Genomic DNA, 18,567 nt, shown 5'->3' with positions numbered 1-18,567 from the left:
ACGGCCTTAAACAATGAGCAAAGCCCATACCTTCTAGTAAGCTATAAAAGGGCCCCGAAATGACAAATGTCAAACAATGCAAAGAGAAAACTAACGGTTTAATTTATGTACAACAATGAACGAAAAACAAATATGTAACACATCAACAAGCGACAACGACTGAATTACTGTCTCTTGACGACTTTAGACAGGCACATACATACAGAATGCGGCGGGTTGAACATGTTAGCGGGATTCCAAACCAACCCTAACCTGGGACAGGGGTGTAACAGTTCAACATAAGAACGAACTATACAAATCAATGCCTAGTTGTTATATAATTTAAACTAAAAGGAAATAATTAGGTTACATACCTGGACATGGTGCTTCTTGACAAGACATGTACTCTATATCATTTCCCTGACAATCCGTCCCATTGTTGTCAGATTCTGGGTTTGAGCATGATCTGGTACGATTTAAAGTTTCACCATTGCACGTTTCCGGACAGCTTGACCATGGTGTCCAAGTTGACCATCCTCCATTCACTATTTGAACAAATATCGATATACCTTTGTTAGATTCTCCATACCTTGTCTCCATCAAATTTCATACAATTATCATATTCATGTTTAACCACCATAGATTTTTTTTAAATTTTTCTATTAAGTTTCTTTTACGGACTGTAAAAGTCAGTGTACGGAGAAAAGTCTAACCGATGAAATATTTTTTCTTCATGTTGAATATACGTCATTCGATCTTATCTTTCACTCCAATATACGCTTTATTACCTGAATGAGTACAACACTTTGAAAACTTTAAATTAACCCTGATTGGTTATTAAACATGTTAAAAGTATCAGAAATCAGTTTTTTTTTTTTTTTTTTTTTTATCCCATTGTGATTTTTACATGACACACATCCCATTTCTACCCTTTATTTTGTATTTATTTAAATTTCAAATTTCTTTCAGCCATTACGTGTTTTCTTAATTATTTCTATTTAAATGAACAAGTACTCCGTTTAATATATTTCTTACCTGGACATTGTGCTGTAGAACATGAAATTGTTTCCGTGTTGCTCCCTTGGCAAACTGTTCCGTTATTTTCCGGCGAAGGATTTGTACATGATCTAGTTCTAATAAGGTCTTCATCTCCGCAAGTTTCTGGACAATCACTCCAGACTGACCATTCTGTCCATCCACCATTAACTAAAATGGAAAATGCATTTGATAAATTTTATAAATGTGCTTGTGGTTGCAATATAAACGACCCATTGGTCCCATTGAGTCAGTGGAATACTACGCACATGGTATCGTCTTAAAGTACACATCAAAAGAGTTATTCTTAACCTAGAAGTTGTGAATATGATTTTACAACATATTTTGAATGAAAATTTTTGTCAAGCTCCTTCTTGCTTGTCCTTACTAATGATCAATTTCTTAAACGACACCGCTGTGTCTGTGTTATATATTTCTTACCTGGACAGTTTGCTGTGTAACATGAAATTGTTTCCGTGTTGTTTCCTTGACAAACTGTTCCGTTATTTTCTGGAGAAGGATTTGTACATGATCTAGTCCTAATAAGGTCTTCATCACCGCACGTTTCTGGACAATCACTCCAGACTGACCATTCGGTCCATCCACCATTAACTTAAGTAAAAAATATATCCAATAAGTTGTATTTATCTTTTTAAGGTTGCAATTGAAACGACTAACAACCTTTGAACCAGTGAAATAAAGCTCACAACCTAGTGTCTTACAAAGCATAAAGAATAACATTATTTAAACAAAACATTTAATATATTATTTTTCTACTCTTGAAAACTGTGGGATTTAATCAGTCGTGAATGTAGTTTTACAATATGCTTTGAATTTCAAAGGAGTAGGTCCAGTAAGACCCCTTTTTGGCCTCAAAATACAGCAGTTTTAAAAAAATGTTAAAATGTAAACTTTTCAGTTATCTATTGGACAGTAGAATGCTTCTGCTACATAAATATGGACTGTTTTGACAATACAATGCACATATATCGGGTACTAGCACCATACAATCATGCTAAATTACTGAAATCTTCAAAATTCGAGCATTTTAGTTAAATTTTAGACGGTTTTCGTGTAAAACGAAAGTGACCGCATTCGTGTTCATCCTTAATATTGAAATGTAAGTTGTATTTTATTATAATACATAACATATATAAAGGTTGAGGATGAACACGAATGCGGCCACTTTTATTTTTGACAAAAACCAACTGAAAAGTGACATTTTTCGGCATATTTGATAGATTTTTCATATTTGAGCTTGAATCGGATCGTTTTTAATGACTACATCAGCTTAAATCATTCACATATACTGATTGATTCAAATGAAATAGACACTTAAGTGTATAAAAAGTGGTCAAAACCTTTCGTCAAATGAACCTGAAATTTGAGGCCAAAATCGGTCCTTACCGGACCTACTCCTTTGTTGAAAATTATATTGTTAGAAGCTTTTTCTTAATAAGAACTATTTAACTAAACGACAACTTCGTTTAATGGATGTCTTACCTGGACATTTTGCTGTAGTACATGCAATTGTTTCCGTAGTGTTCCCTTGACAAACTGTTCCGTTATTTTCTGGAGAAGGATTTGTGCAGGATCTAGTCCTGATAAGGTCCTCATCATCACAAGTTTCTGGACAATCACTCCAGATTGACCATTCGGTCCATCCGCCATTAACTGAAATGGAAAATATATCCAATAAGTTTTATTTATTTTTTAAGGTTTCAATAGGAACGAAAGTCTCCCTGTGAACCTGTGACATACAGCTCAAAACTTTTCATTTATTAAAAATTCTAAATTTAAAATTGTGATACCAAAAAAACCCTTTTATTTCAGTAAAAAAATGAAAAAAATAGTACTGAAGCAGTTTTTAATCTATCATTCGTGAATAGGATTTTGATGTTCTGATTTCAAACATTTTTAATTTTTTTTATTTAATATCATTAGCTTTTCGTTTCCAACTATTCAATAAAACAAGCACCTTTTTAAAGTATTTCTTACCTGGACAATTTGCTGTAGTACAAGAAATTGTTTCCGTGTTGCTTCCTTGACAAACTGTTCCGTTATTTTCTTGTGAAGGATTTGTGCAGGATCTAGTCCTGATAAGGTCCTCATCATTACAAGTTTCTGGACAATCACTCCAGACTGACCATTCAGTCCATCCGCCATTAACTGAAATGGAAAATATATCCAATAAGTTTTATTTATTTTTTAAGGTTGCAATAGGAACGAAAGGCTCCCTGTGAACCTGTGACATACAGCTCAAAACTTTTCATTTATTAAAAATTCTAAATTTAAAATCGTGATACCAAAAAAAAACTTTTATTTCAGTAAAAAAATGAAAAAAATATTACTGAAGCGGTTTTTAATCTATCATTCGTGAATAGGATTTTGATGTTCTGATTTCAAACATTTTTTTTTTTTATTATTTAGTATCATTAGCTTTTCGTTTCCAACTATTCAATAAAACAAGCACCTTTTTAAAGTATTTATTACCTGGACAATTTGCTAAAGTACATGATATTGTTTCCGAGCTGTTCCCTTGACAAGCTGTTCCGTTATTTTCTGGAGAAGGATTTGTGCATGATCTAGTCCTAATAAGGCTCTCATCACTGCAAGTATCTGGACAATCACTCCAGACTGACCATTCAGTCCATCCGCCATTAACTGAAGTATAAAATATATTTAATAATTACCATTTGTTTTATATAGATTGTATTTCGAAGGATTTGCTCTTTATGAACTAGTTACAATTAGCTGACAAAACTTATATCTCTTCGTAAGCCTGGTGATCCGTACTTTCTTGAGTGTTTGTACAAAAGCCGATGTACACAAAATCTTAAGTTGCTATATTTATACTAAAAATATTAATACTTATAAAAATTGTAATGGAAATTCATATTTCTCAAGATTGATATATTTTATTTTATTCAACTCATCCATCTGAAAAAAATATTCTTAAACGACCCTTGCGTTTTATGTATTGTTTACCTTGGCAATTTGCAGTGTAACATGAAACTGTTTCCGTGTTGCTTCCTTGACAAGCTGTTCCGTTATTGTCTGGAGAAGGATTTGTGCAAGATCTAGTCCTGATAAGGTCCTCATCATTACAAGTTTCTGGACAATCACTCCAGACTGACCATTCGGTCCATCCGCCATTAACTGAAATAGAAAATATATCCATAAGTTGTATTTTTTTTTTAAACTTGCAATTGGAACGAATGGCTCCATATGAACTTGTGACAAACAGCTCACAACCTTTTCTTTATTAACATTCTTAATTTAAAATCGTGATACCAAACAAATACTTTTATTTCAGTAAAGAATTAAAAAAAAATATTACTGAGGGAGTTTCAAATCTATCATTAGTGAATATGATTTTGCTACATGTTTTGAATTTAAAAAAATTTTAAAACAATTATCATTAGCTTTTCGTTTCCAACTATTCAATGAAACAAGCACTTTTTTTATGTATTTATTACCTGGACAATTTGCTATAGTACATGATATTGTTTCCGAACTGTTCCCTTGACAAACTGTTCCATTATTTTCTGGAGAAGGATTTGTACATGATCTAGTCCTAACAAGGCTCTCATCCCTACAAGTATCTGGACAATCACTCCAGACTGACCATTCAGTCCATCCGCCATTAACTGAAGAACAAAATATATCTAATATTTACCATTTTTTTATATAGATTGTATTTGGAACGATTTGCTCTTTATGAACTAGTGACAATTAGCTGACAAAACTTATATCTCTTCGTAAGCCTGGTGATCCGCACTTTCTTGAGTATTTGTACAAAAGCAGATTAACACAAAATCTTAAGTTGTTATATGTATACTAAAACATTACCACCTATAAAAATTACAATGGAAATTCATATTTCTAAAGTTTGATAGGTTTTTTATATTCAACTTATACATCTGGGATTTTTTTTTTATTTAAACGACACTTCTGTGGTATGTGTTGTTTACCTTGGCAAATTGCAGTGTGACATGAAATTGTTTCCGTGGTGTTTCCTTGACAAACTGTCCCGTTATTGTCTGGAGAAGGATTTGTACAGGATCTAGTCCTGATAAGGTCCTCATCATTACAAGTTTCTGGACAATCACTCCAGACTGACCATTCGGTCCATCCGCCATTAACTGAAATGTAAAATATATCCAATAAGTTGTATTTATTTTTTTAAGGTTGCAATTGGAACGAATGGCTCCCTATAAACCTGTGACAAACAGCTCACAACCTTTCCTTTATTAACATTCTAAATTTAAAATCGTGATCACAAAACAATACTTTTATTTCAGTAAAAAATATTACTGAGGGAGTTTTCAATCTATCATTCGTGAATGTGATTTTGCAACATATTTTGAATGTTAAAAAAAATTCTCTAATATCATTAGCTTTTTGGTTCCAACTATTCAATGAAACAATCACTTTTTTATGTATTTATTACCTGGGCAATTTGCTATAGTACATGATATTGTTTCCGAACTGTTTCCTTGACAAACTGTTCCGTTATTTTCTGGAGAAGGATTTGTGCAAGATCTAGTCCTAATCAGGCTCTCATCCCTACAAGTATCTGGACAATCACTCCAGACTGACCATTCAGTCCATTCGCCATTAACTGAAGTACAAAATATATTTAATAATTACCATTTGTTTCATATAGATTGTATTTGGAATGATTTGCTCCATATGAACAAGTGGCAATTAGCTCACAAAACGTTTTTTTCTTTCATACGCCTTGCGGTGCGTGTTGTATTGAGTGTTTGTACAAAAGCCTATGTACACAAAAACTTAAGTTGCTATATTCATACTAAAATCATTGCTATTTTTTTAAATTCTTAAGGCAATCCATATTTCTAAAGTTTGATATGTTTTTTATATTCAACTTATCCATCTAACAAATATTCTTAAACGACACTTCTGTTTTATGTATTGTTTACCTGGGCAATTTGCAGTGTAACATGAAATTGTTTCCGTGTTGTTTCCTTGACAAGCTGTACCGTTATTGTCTGGAGAAGGATTTGTACAAGATCTAGTCCTGATAAGGTCTTCATCATTACAAGTTTCCGGGCAGTCACTCCAGACTGACCAATCAGTCCATCCACCATTCACTTAAATTGAAAATTTGTATTTCTATGTTAAAGGTTGAAATTAAAACGATTAGCTCCCGATGAAAGAGTGGAATTAAACTCGTAAAGTATCGTCCTTAAACATGCCTGCTTTTGAGTTCTTTTTTGAGTAGCTTCGTGCCATAGTTGTGGTATAAAAAGTAAAATCACAAACATTCTGAGCTCCGGGTAAAATTCAAAAAGGATGTATCAACTGGCAAAATCGTGTTCTGCGGACTTGGCCTTTTGAGCTGCTTGTTTGGTTGCCTTTTTCTCATTTCTGATGAAATACAATTTAGTTGCCCCTTGTCCCACACTATTTGAGCAGACAGGATATTATTGTCCAACCGCAAGGGGTTATTTTAAGAATTCACAAGATTAAGACTATTCAGTATGCTCACAGTGTATTAGAGATCCCCTTTGCCAGGATAAAAGATTCCCCATTTTGTCCTGCAAGTGCTTTGTTATTTTTTGCATAATATGATTGCTCAGACCACAACCCCTTCCCCTGCTTTTATCTATTACAAAACAATTTAGTAACACCACTGACATATCCAGCCTTTCTAAGTCGCTTAAGGCGGGCTTTGTAGCATTTGGGTTTTGATTGCAACCAATATTCTGGCCATAGTTTTCGCAGGAGTGGGGCTTCTTTTGCTTTGGAATGTGGCCTCCCTTGTGAGGTTATACGAGCTCAAGGCGACTGGCGTAGCGATGCATACAAGGCATATATAGACCCATCCCTCTCATACCGTCATCAGGTAATGGAAGCTTTTACCGCAGCTTTCACAACCTCCTCTGAACATACATATAACACCACTTCTATACAGGTTTAGGAAAATTTTGGAGTGTCACAGTTTTGCTCGTCTATGTATTTTTGTTTTTTCTATGTTTTGCCAATTATATGTTTGCATCTAATTGGAATTTAAAATAAACTGTGGTTTACTTGGCCCAAACCTCTTAGTCATTGGACTAAGAATTTTATTGGACGGGCTAGGACTCATTAGTATACCATTTATCTACAACTTTCCCTTTATATTTGGAAAATCAAAATACCTTGGCATGCCAATGGGAACTGCCAGTCTCCACTAGCTCCAAAGCCCGTAGATATTCCAACATTTGTAATTGTCAGTGGGTTTGTGGTATCAGTCCATTCCATCAACTTCACATTGTTCTCATCTTCTACCCTTATATTCCCATCTTTCCATGTCACATAAAATGTCTGATATTCATTTGGATTTAAAACTTGGCCGAGATGAGTGGCCTTGTGATCTCCTTGTTTCTTATCACGGATAACAGATTTTGTATTTCCCCATCCACCGATTACGATCTCGTACAAAGAATCATTCTCATTGGCTGATGACAGTAAAGCCAAATGTGCATCATTGTTTGCTTTAACTTTGAACTTAATAAGATTCGGAATGGTAACAGTAATACCAAGATCAGACAAAAGCTGATATTCATATACATTGTCTGTATGAATACTGTTTGTCCAACATTCTGTAAATGCATATAATGCTATTAAAAATAAAATATGAAAAAACAAGTTCTGGTATTCACTAATAAAGATTTGGCTTCTAAAGTAGATGAATGTATCTTATAATATATGCATGCTGATAGATAGATGATGCTAACGTGTAGGGTATAACCCCCTTACATAGCACTAAACTGTAACAAAATTTAACAAATGAATATTCTTAGCATGTGCATTGTGTTGTTTTCTTGTAATATGCAAATAATGTGAGAACAAATGTGAATGACATTACCACACAGTATTTTGAAGGTTTGTGCTTATCAGAATATATAAATAATCAAAGTTTTAACTTACTGTAAATGCAGAAAATAATCCATGCATTTATTTTAAGCGAAAATGCAAAATCTAATTGTTGCAATTACGAAAATTTTATGAAGGAATATCACTATTGTGAATCGTTATTATTGTGAAACTTATACTGTCGCATGTGTTCACAATTTATTTCTGAATTTACAGAATATGCAATCCCAGACTTAACAAATATGTTTCATAAAAAAAACTTTTAAAGGTATCAAGGACATTAAGTATTTAGCCTCTCTGAGGTTTTTATTTATAAGTGGGTACCAGTATTTGCGGATTCATGAAAATTGTCTTTTTGATGTTTGATTTCTTGGTTATGTCATATTCTGAATATGTCTAGGTTTGAACTTAAAACAACTAGCTCCCGAAGAACCAGATCCATATAGCAAACAAAGTATTGTCGTTAACAAAACATAAAAATACGCACAGTTAAATTAGTTGACATGACGTCCGAGTCAAATGTTAGAAATAAACTCATAATAGATACCGGGACTAAATTTGAATATTATCCAGACGCGCATTTTGTCTACAAAAGACTCATCAGTGACGCTCGAAGAAAAAAAGTTTAAAGGCCAAATACAGTACGAAGTTGAAGAGCACTGAGGACCAGAATATGTAACAAAATAAACTGTCCTTACCTTGACATTGTGCTGTAGTACAAGAAATTTTTTCCGTGTTGTTCCCTTGACAAACTGTTCCGTTATTTTCCGGCGAAGGATTTGTACATGATCTAGTTCTAATAAGGTCTTCATCTCCGCAAGTTTCTGGACAATCACTCCAGACTGACCATTCAGTCCATCCACCATTAACTTTATTGAAAATATATCCAATAAGTTATATTTCTATGTTTAAGGTTGATATTAAAACAAATAGTTTACGATAAAACCGTGAAATTGAATTCACAAAGTATCGTCCTTAAACATGACTGCTAATAAATACTTTATTAAGTATTTCATGCCATAGTTATGGAAAACCACAAACATTCTGAGCTCCAGGCAAAATTCAAAAAGGATGTATCAACTGGCAGAATCAAAAGGTAAAAATAATCAACGAATGTATAACAACTGCCATATTCCTAACTTGGTAAAGCTTTTTTTTTATTAGAAAATGGTGGATTTAACCTAATTTTATAGCTAGCTAAACCTCTAAATTGTATATGTAATATAATTTTCACAACCTGCATGCAAAAAAAACTACTTTTATTATACATGAAATTGAAATTTTCTTTTTTTAATTTCAGATAACAATGGGAACTGTCAAGTTAGCAGTAGTAAATGTATTGTTCATGTTTGTTAAAAAACCAAGTCTGTTTGCTATAATGTTGTCCTTCTTGGTAGCTGTTAAATTAGTAATGCACTCCATTTAATGTATTCTTACCTGGACATTGTGCTGTAGTACAAGAAATTATTTCCGTGTTGCTTCCTTGACAAACTGTTCCGTTATTTTCCGGCGAAGGATTTGTACATGATCTTGTTCTAATAAGGTCTTCATTTCCGCAAGTTTCTGGACAATCACTCCAGACTGACCATTCTGTCCATCCACCATTAACTGAAGAAACAATTATATCCATTATGCTTTATTAATATGTCTATGCTTGAAATTGAAATTACTAGCTCCCGAAAAACCAGTGGCATATAGCGTACAACGTGACGTCTTTAAAAAAAACATAGCAATACGCACTGTAAAACTAGTTTACAAGAAGTCCGAGTCCGATGTTAGAATAGGTAACAAAATAAACTAAGCATAATGACAATGAGGCATACATTAACACAGGACTACTAGCAGTTACTGACATGCCAGCTTCTGACCTCATTTAAACTGATGAAAAGATTATGTCTTCATCATATGATAAATCTTGTACTTACTGATAACTAATGAAAAAACAAAAAATCTTTTTTATATACATTTCTTACCTGGACAATTTGCAGTGTAACATGGAATTGTTTCCGAGTCGTGTCCTTGGCAAACTGTTCCGTTATTTTCTGGAGAAGGATTTGTACATAATCTAGTCCTAATAAGGTCCTCATCACCGCAAGTATCTGGACAACCACTCCAGACTGACCATTCAGTCCATCCACCGTTCACTTTAATTGAAAATATATCCAATAAGTTATATTTCTATGTTTAAGGTTGAAGTTAAAACGAATAGTTTACGATAAAACCGTGGAATTGAATTCACAAAGTATTGTCCTTAAAGATGCCTGCTAATAAGTATACTATATGCACCTGTCCTAAGTCAGGAATCTGATGTACAGTAGTTGTCGTTTGTTAATGTAATATATACGTGTTTCTCGTTTCTCGTTTTGTTTATATAGATTAGACCGTTGGTTTTCCCGTTTGAATGGTTTTACACTAGTAATTTTGGGGCCCTTTATAGCTTGTTGTTCGGTGTGAGCCAAGGCTCCTTGTTGAAGGCCGTACTTTAACCTATAATGGTTTAATTTTTAAATTGTTATTTGGATGGAGAGTTGTCTCATTGGCACTCACACCACATCTTCCTATATCTATTAAGTAATTCGTGCCACACCTATGGTATAAAAAGTAAAACCACAAACATTCTGAGCTGCGGGCAAAATTCAAAAAGGAGGTATCAACTGACAGAATCAAAAGGTAAACAACAATCAACGAATGGATAACAACTGTCATATTCCTGACTGGGTACAGCCGTTTTCTTATTAGGAAATGATGGATTTAACCTGATTTCATAGCTAGCTAAACCACTAACTTGTATATGAAATATCTTTTTTACAACCTGCATGCCAAACAAACTACTTTTATTATACATGAAATTGAAATTTCCTTTTTTTTAATTTCAGATAACAATGGGAACTGTCAAGTTAGCAGTAGTAAATGTATTGTTCATGTTTGTTAAAAAAACAAGTCTGTTTGCTATAATGTTGTCCTTCTTGGTAGCTGTTAAATTAGGAATGCACTCCATTTGATGTATTGTTACCTGGACATTGTGCTGTAGTACAAGAAATTGTTTCCGTGTTGCTTCCTTGACAAACTGTTCCGTTATTTTCAGGCGAAGGATTTGTACAGGATCTAGTTCTAATTAGGTCTTCATCTCCGCAAGTTTCTGGACAATCACTCCAGACTGACCATTCTGTCCATCCACCATTAACTGAAGTAAAAAATATATCCATTATGCTTTATTCATATGTCTATGATTGAAATTGAAATTGTTAGCTCCCGAAGAACCAGAGGTTTATAGCGTACAACGTGTCGTCTTACAAAAAAAAGACCATAGCAATACGCACATTAAAACTGGTTTACAAGAAGTCCGAGACCGATGTTAGAATAGATAACAAAATAAACTAAGCATAATGACAATGAGACATACATTAACACAGGACTACTAGCAGTTACTGACATGCCAGCTTCAGACCTCATTTAAACTGATGAAAAGATTATGTCTTCATCATATGATAAATCTTGTACTTACTGATAACTAATGAAAAAACAAAAACTCTGTTTTATATACATTTCTTACCTGGACAATTTGCAGTGTAACATGGAATTGTTTCCGAGTCGTGTCCTTGGCAAACTGTTCCATTATTTTCTGGAGAAGGATTTGTACATGATCTAGTCCTAATAAGGTCCTCATCACCGCAAGTATCTGGACAATCACTCCAGACTGACCATTCAGTCCATCCACCGTTCACTTTAATTGAAAATATATCCAATAAGTTATATTTCTATGTTTAAGTTTGAAGTTAAAACGAATAGTTTACGATAAAACCGTAGAATTGAATTCAAAAAGTTTCGTCCTTAAACATGCCTTATAATAAGTACTTTATTAAGTATTTCGTGCCATAGCTATGGAATAAAAAGTAAAACCACAAACATTCTGAGCTCCAGGCAAAATTCAAAAAGGATGTATCAACTGGCAGAATCAAAAGGTAAAAATAATCAACGAATGGATAACAACTGTCATATTCCTGACTGGGTACAGCCGTTTTCTTATTAGAAAATGATGAATTTAACCTACGTTTAATAGCTAGCTTAACCTCTAATTTGTATATGTCATATCATTTTTACAACCTGCATGCCAAAGAAAATACTTTTATTATACATGAAATTGAAATTTCTTTTTTTAATTTCAGATATTAAAAATGGGAACTGTCAAGTTAGCAGTAGTTAATGTATTGTTCATGTTTGATTAAAAAAAAACAAGTCTGTTTGCTATAATGTTGTCCTTCTTGGTAGCTGTTAAATTAGTAATGTACTCCATTTAATGTATTCTTACCTGGACATTGTGCTGTAGTACAAGAAATTATTTCCGTGTTGCTTCCTTGACAAACTGTTCCGTTATTTTCCGGCGAAGGATTTGTACAGGATCTAGTTCTAATAAGGTCTTCATCTCCGCAAGTTTCTGGACAATCACTCCAGACTGACCATTCAGTCCATCCACCGTTCACTTTAATTGAAAATATATCCAATAAGTTATATTTCTATGTTTAAGTTTGAAGTTAAAACGAATAGTTTACGATAAAACCGTAGAATTGAATTCAAAAAGTTTCGTCCTTAAACATGCCTTCTAATAAGTACGTTATTAAGTATTTCGTGCCATAGCTATGGAATAAAAAGTAAAACCACAAACATTCTGAGCTCCAGGCAAAATTCAAAAAGGATGTATCAACTGGCAGAATCAAAAGGTAAAAATAATCAACGAATGGATAACAACTGTCATATTCCTGACTTGGTACAACCGTTTTCTTATTAGAAAATGATGAATTTAACCTACGTTTAATAGCTAGCTTAACCTCTAACTTGTATATGTCATATCATTTTTACAACCTGCATGCCAAAGAAACTACTTTTATTATACATGAAATTTAAATTTCTTTTTTTAATTTCAGATATTAAAAATGGGAACTGTCAAGTTAGCAGTAGTTAATGTATTGTTCATGTTTGTTAAAAAACAAAACAAGTCTGTTTGCTATAATGTTGTCCTTCTTGGTAGCTGTTAAATTAGTAATGTACTCCATTTAATGTATTCTTACCTGGACATTGTGCTGTAGTACAAGAAATTATTTCCGTGTTGCTTCCTTGACAAACTGTTCCGTTATTTTCCGGCGAAGGATTTGTACAGGATCTAGTTCTAATAAGGTCTTCATCTCCGCAAGTTTCTGGACAATCACTCCAGACTGACCATTCAGTCCATCCACCATTAACTTTAATTGAAAATATATCCAATCAGTTATATTTCTATGTTTAAGGTTGAAATAAAAATTACTAGCTTCCGATAAAACCGTGAAATTGAATTCACAAAGTATCATCCTTAAACATGACTGCTAATAAGTACTTTATTAAGTATTTCATACCATAGTTATGGGAAAAAAAGTAAAACCACAAACATTCTGAGCTCCAGGCAAAATTCAAAAAGGATGTATCAACTGGCAGAATCAAAAGGTAAAAATAATCAACGAATGTATAACAACTGCCATATTCCTAACTTGGTACAGCTTTTTTTTATTAGAAAATGGTGGATTTAACCTACTTTTATAGCTAGCTAAACCTCTAACTTGTATATGTAATATAATTTTCACAACCTGCATGCCAAAGAAACTACTTTTATTATACATGAAATTTAGATTTCTTTTTTTAATTTCAGATATTAAAAATAGGAACTGTCAAGTCAGCAGTAGTTAATGTATTGTTCATGTTTGTTAAAAAAACAAGTCTGTTTGCTATAATGTTGTCCTTCTTGGTAGCTGTTAAATAAGTAATGCACTCCATTTAATGTATTCTTACCTGGACATTGTGCTGTAGTACAAGAAATTATTTCCGTGTTGCTTCCTTGACAAACTGTTCCGTTATTTTCCGGCGAAGGATTTGTACATGATCTAGTTCTAATAAGGTCTTCATTTCCGCAAGTTTCTGGACAATCACTCCAGACTGACCATTCTGTCCATCCACCATTAACTGAAGTATCAATTATATTCATTATTCTTTATTAATATGTCTATGATTGAAATTGAAATAACTAGCTCCCGAAAAAACAGAGTCATATAGCGTACAACGTGTCGTCTTTAAAAAAAACCCATAGCAATACGCACAGTAAAACTAGTTTACAAGAAGTCCGAGTCCGATGTTAGAATAGGTAACAAAATAAACTAAGCATAATGAGAATGAGACATACATTAACACAGGACTACTAGCAGTTACTGACATGCCAGCTTTAGACCTCTTTAAACTGATGAAAAGATTATGTCTTCATCATATGATCAATCTTGTACTTACTGATAACTAATGAAAAAACAAAAACTCTTTTTTATATACATTTCTTACCTGGACAATTTGCAGTGTAACATGGAATTGTTTCCGAGTCGTGTCCTTGGCAAACTGTTCCGTTATTTTCTGGAGAAGGATTTGCACATGATCTAGTTCTAAAAAGGTCCTCATCACCGCAAGTATCTGGACAATCACTCCAGACTGACCATTCAGTCCAACCACCGTTCACTTTAATTGAAAATTAATCCAATAAGTTATATTTTTATGTTTAAGGTTGAAGTTAAAACGAATAGTTTACGATAAAATCGTTGAATTGAATTCACAGATTATCGTCCTTAAACATGCCTGCTAATAAGTACTTTATTAAGTATTTCGTGTCATAGCTATGGAATAAAAAGTGAAAGCACAAACATTCTGAGCTCTGGGCTAAATTCAAAAAGGATGTATCAAATGGCAGAATCAAAAGGTAAAAAAAATCAACGAATGGATAACAACTGTCATATTCCTGACTTGGTACAGCCGTTTTCCTATTAGAAAATGGTGGATTTAACCTTCTTTTATAGCTAGCTTAACCTCTAACTTGTATATTTAATATGACTTGTACAACCTGTATGCCAAAAAAATACTTTAATTATACATAAAATTGAAATATCTTTTTTTAATTTCAGATAACAATGGGATCTGTCAAGTTAGCAATTGTAAATGTATTGTTCATGTTTGTTATAAAAAAAAACAAGAATGATTGCTATAATGTTGTACTTCTTGGTGGCTGTTTAATAAGTAATGCACTCCATTTTATGTATTCTTACCTGGACATTGTGCTGTAGTACAAGAAATTGTTTCCGTGTTGCTTCCTTGACAAACTGTTCCGTTATTTTCCGGCGAAGGATTTGTACATGATCTAGTTCTAATAAGGTCTTCATTTCCGCAAGTTTCTGGACAATCACTCCAGACTGACCATTCTGTCCATCCACCATTAACTGAAGTAACAATTATATCCATTATGCTTTATTAATATGTCTATGATTGAAATTGAGATTACTAGCTCCGGAAAAACAAGAGGCATATAGCGTACAACGTGTCGTCTTTTAAAAAAAACATAGCAATACGCAAAATAAAACTAGTTAACATGAAGTCCGAGACCGATGTTAGAATAGGTAACAAAATGAACTAAGCATAATGACAATGAGACATACATTAACACAGGACTACTAGCAGTTACTGACATGCCAGCTTCAGACCTCATTTAAACTGATGAAAAGATTATGTCTTCATCATATATGATAAATCTTGTACTTCCTGATAACTAATAAATAAAGAAAAACTCTTTTTTATATACATTTCTTACCTGGACAGTTTGCAGTGTAACATGGAATTGTTTCCGAATCGTGTCCTTGGCAAACTGTTCCGTTATTTTCTGGAGAAGGATTAGTACATGCTCTAGTCCTAATAAGGTCCTCATCACCGCAAGTATCTGGACAATCACTCCAGACTGACCATTCAGTCCATCCACCGTTCACTTTAATTGAAAATATATCCAATAAGTTATACTTCTATGTTTAAGGTTGAATTAAAACGAATAGTTTACGATAAAACCGTGGAATTGAATTCACAAAATATCGTCCTTAAACATGCCTGCTAATAAGTACTTTATTAAGTATTTCGTGCCATAGCTATGGAATAAAAAGTAAAAGCACAAACATTCTGAGCTCCGGGCTAAATTCAAAAAGAATGTATCAACTGGCAGAATAAAAAGGTACAAAACAATCTACGAATGGATAACAACTGTCATATTCCGGACTTGGTACAGCCGTTTTCTTATTAGGAAATGATGGATTTAACATACTTTTATAGCTAACTAAACCTCTAACTTGTATATGTTATATCCTTATTACAACCTGCATACCAAAAAAACTACTTTTATTATACATAAAATTGAAATTTCTTTGTTTAATTTCAGATAACAATGGGATCTGTCAAGTTAGCAATTGTAAATGTATTGTTCATGTTTGTTATAAAAAAAACCAAGAATGATTGCTATAATGTTGTCCTTCTTGGTGGCTGTTTAATTAGTAATGCACTCCATTTTATGTATTCTTACCTGGACATTGTGCTGTAGTACAAGAAATTGTTTCCGTGTTGCTTCCTTGACAAACTGTTCCGTTATTTTCCGGCGAAGGATTTGTACATGATCTAGTTCTAATAAGGTCTTCATTTCCGCAAGTTTCTGGACAATCACTCCAGACTGACCATTCTGTCCATCCACCATTAACTGAAGTAACAATTATATCCATTATGCTTTATTAATATGTCTATGATTGAAATTGAGATTACTAGCTCCCGAAAAACAAGAGGCATATAGCGTACAACGTGTCGTCTTTTAAAAAAAACATAGCAATACGCAAAATAAAACTAGTTAACATGAAGTCCGAGACCGATGTTAGAATAGGTAACAAAATGAACTAAGCATAATGACAATGAGACATACATTAACACAGGACTACTAGCAGTTACTGACATGCCAGCTTCAGACCTCATTTTAAATGATGAAAAGATTATGTCTTCATCATATATGATAAATCTTGTACTTCCTGATAACTAATAAATAAAGAAAAACTCTTTTTTATATACATTTCTTACCTGGACAATTTGCAGTGTAACATGGAATTGTTTCCGAGTCGTGTCCTTGGCAAACTGTTCCGTTATTTTCTGGAGAAGGATTAGTACATGCTCTAGTCCTAATAAGGTCCTCATCACCGCAAGTATCTGGACAATCACTCCAGACTGACCATTCAGTCCATCCACCGTTCACTTTAATTGAAAATATATCCAATAAGTTATACTTCTATGTTTAAGGTTGAAGTTAAAACGAATAGTTTACGATAAAACCGTGGAATTGAATTCACAAAATATCGTCCTTAAACATGCCTGCTAATAAGTACTTTATTAAGTATTTCGTGCCATAGCTATGGAATAAAAAGTAAAAGCACAAACATTCTGAGCTCCGGGCTAAATTCAAAAAGAATGTATCAACTGGCAGAATAAAAAGGTACAAAACAATCTACGAATGGAGAACAACTGTCATATTCCGGACTTGGTACAGCCGTTTTCTTATAAGAAAATTGTGGATTTAACATACTTTTATAGCTAGCTAAACCTCTAACTTGTACATGTAATATCACTTGTACAATCTGCATGCCAAAGAAACTACTTTATTATACATAAAATTGAAATATCTTTTTTTAATTTCAGATAACAATGGGATCCTTCAAGTTAGCAATTGTAAATGTATTGTTCATGTTTTTTATAAAAAAAAACAAGAATGATTGCTATAATGTTGTCCTTCTTGGTGGCTGTTTAAATAGTAATGCACTCCATTTTATGTATTCTTACCTGGACATTGTGCTGTAGTACAAGAAATTGTTTCCGTGTTGCTTCCTTGACAAACTGTTCCGTTATTTTCCGGCGAAGGATTTGTACATGATCTAGTTCTAATAAGGTCTTCATTTCCGCAAGTTTCTGGACAATCACTCCAGACTGACCATTCTGTCCATCCACCATTAACTGAAGTAACAATTATATCCATTATGCTTTATTAATATGTCTATGATTGAAATTGAGATTACTAGCTCCCGAAAAACAAGAGGCATATAGCGTACAACGTGTCGTCTTTAACAAAAACATAGCAATACGCAAAATAAAACTAGTTAACATGAAGTCCGAGACCGATGTTAGAATAGGTAACAAAATGAACTAAGCATAATGACAAAGAGACATACCTTAATACAGGACTACTAGCAGTTACTGACATGCCAGCTTCAGACCTCATTTAAACTGATGAAAAGATTATGTCTTCATCATATATGATAAATCTTGTACTTCCTGATAACTAATAAATAAAGAAAAACTCTTTTTTATATACATTTCTTACCTGGACAATTTGCAGTGTAACATGGAATTGTTTCCGAGTCGTGTCCTTGGCAAACTGTTCCGTTATTTTCTGGAGAAGGATTTGTACATGATCTAGTCCTAATAAGGTCCTCATCATTACAAGTATCTGGACAATCACTCCAGGCTGACCATTCAGTCCATCCACCGTTCACTTTAATTGAAAATATATCCAATAAGTTATATTTCTATGTTTAAGGTTGAAATAAAAAGTACTAGCTTCCGATAAAACAGTGGAACGGAACTCATAAAATATCGATCTTAACCTTGCCTGCTAGTAAGTACTTTATTAAGTATTTCGTGCCATAGCTATGGTATAAAAAGTAAAATCACAAACATTCTGAGCTCCGGGCAAAATTTAAAAAGGATGTATCAACTGACAGAATCAAAAGGTAAAAAACAATCAACGAATGGATAACCACT

General features: G+C 33.3%; 1 protein-coding gene and 1 long non-coding RNA gene across 2 annotated transcripts in view; both read right to left on the bottom strand.

Annotated features, from left to right (window-relative positions):
* Positions 1-18,567, bottom strand: part of LOC134692243 (SCO-spondin-like) — a 45,890-nt gene that overhangs the window by 9,935 nt on the left and 17,388 nt on the right. The window contains exons 15-31 of the mRNA XM_063552694.1: positions 18,128-18,298; positions 17,590-17,760; positions 16,837-17,007; positions 16,298-16,468; positions 15,545-15,715; positions 15,006-15,176; positions 14,254-14,424; positions 13,717-13,887; positions 12,966-13,136; positions 12,209-12,379; positions 11,453-11,623; positions 10,913-11,083; positions 9,873-10,043; positions 9,337-9,507; positions 1,456-1,626; positions 1,015-1,185; positions 354-524 (exon numbers count right to left, since the gene is read on the bottom strand). Of these exons, the coding sequence (XP_063408764.1) occupies positions 354-524; positions 1,015-1,185; positions 1,456-1,626; positions 9,337-9,507; positions 9,873-10,043; positions 10,913-11,083; positions 11,453-11,623; positions 12,209-12,379; positions 12,966-13,136; positions 13,717-13,887; positions 14,254-14,424; positions 15,006-15,176; positions 15,545-15,715; positions 16,298-16,468; positions 16,837-17,007; positions 17,590-17,760; positions 18,128-18,298 (2,907 nt within the window). The remainder of the gene's footprint in view (positions 1-353; positions 525-1,014; positions 1,186-1,455; positions 1,627-9,336; positions 9,508-9,872; positions 10,044-10,912; positions 11,084-11,452; positions 11,624-12,208; positions 12,380-12,965; positions 13,137-13,716; positions 13,888-14,253; positions 14,425-15,005; positions 15,177-15,544; positions 15,716-16,297; positions 16,469-16,836; positions 17,008-17,589; positions 17,761-18,127; positions 18,299-18,567) is intronic.
* LOC134692082 (uncharacterized) lies at positions 4,991-6,093 on the bottom strand. The gene is made up of 3 exons (XR_010102220.1): positions 5,961-6,093; positions 5,468-5,638; positions 4,991-5,159 (listed from the first exon to the last, which is right to left on the bottom strand). It is a non-coding gene; the product is annotated as an uncharacterized LOC134692082 (long non-coding RNA).

This window comes from Mytilus trossulus, chromosome 12 (genome assembly GCF_036588685.1).
Source record: "Mytilus trossulus isolate FHL-02 chromosome 12, PNRI_Mtr1.1.1.hap1, whole genome shotgun sequence".
Classification (NCBI taxonomy): Eukaryota; Metazoa; Mollusca; class Bivalvia; order Mytilida; family Mytilidae; genus Mytilus; species Mytilus trossulus.
The sequence above is the reverse complement of the archived record's forward strand: the minus strand, read 5'-3'. Positions and strand labels throughout refer to the sequence as shown.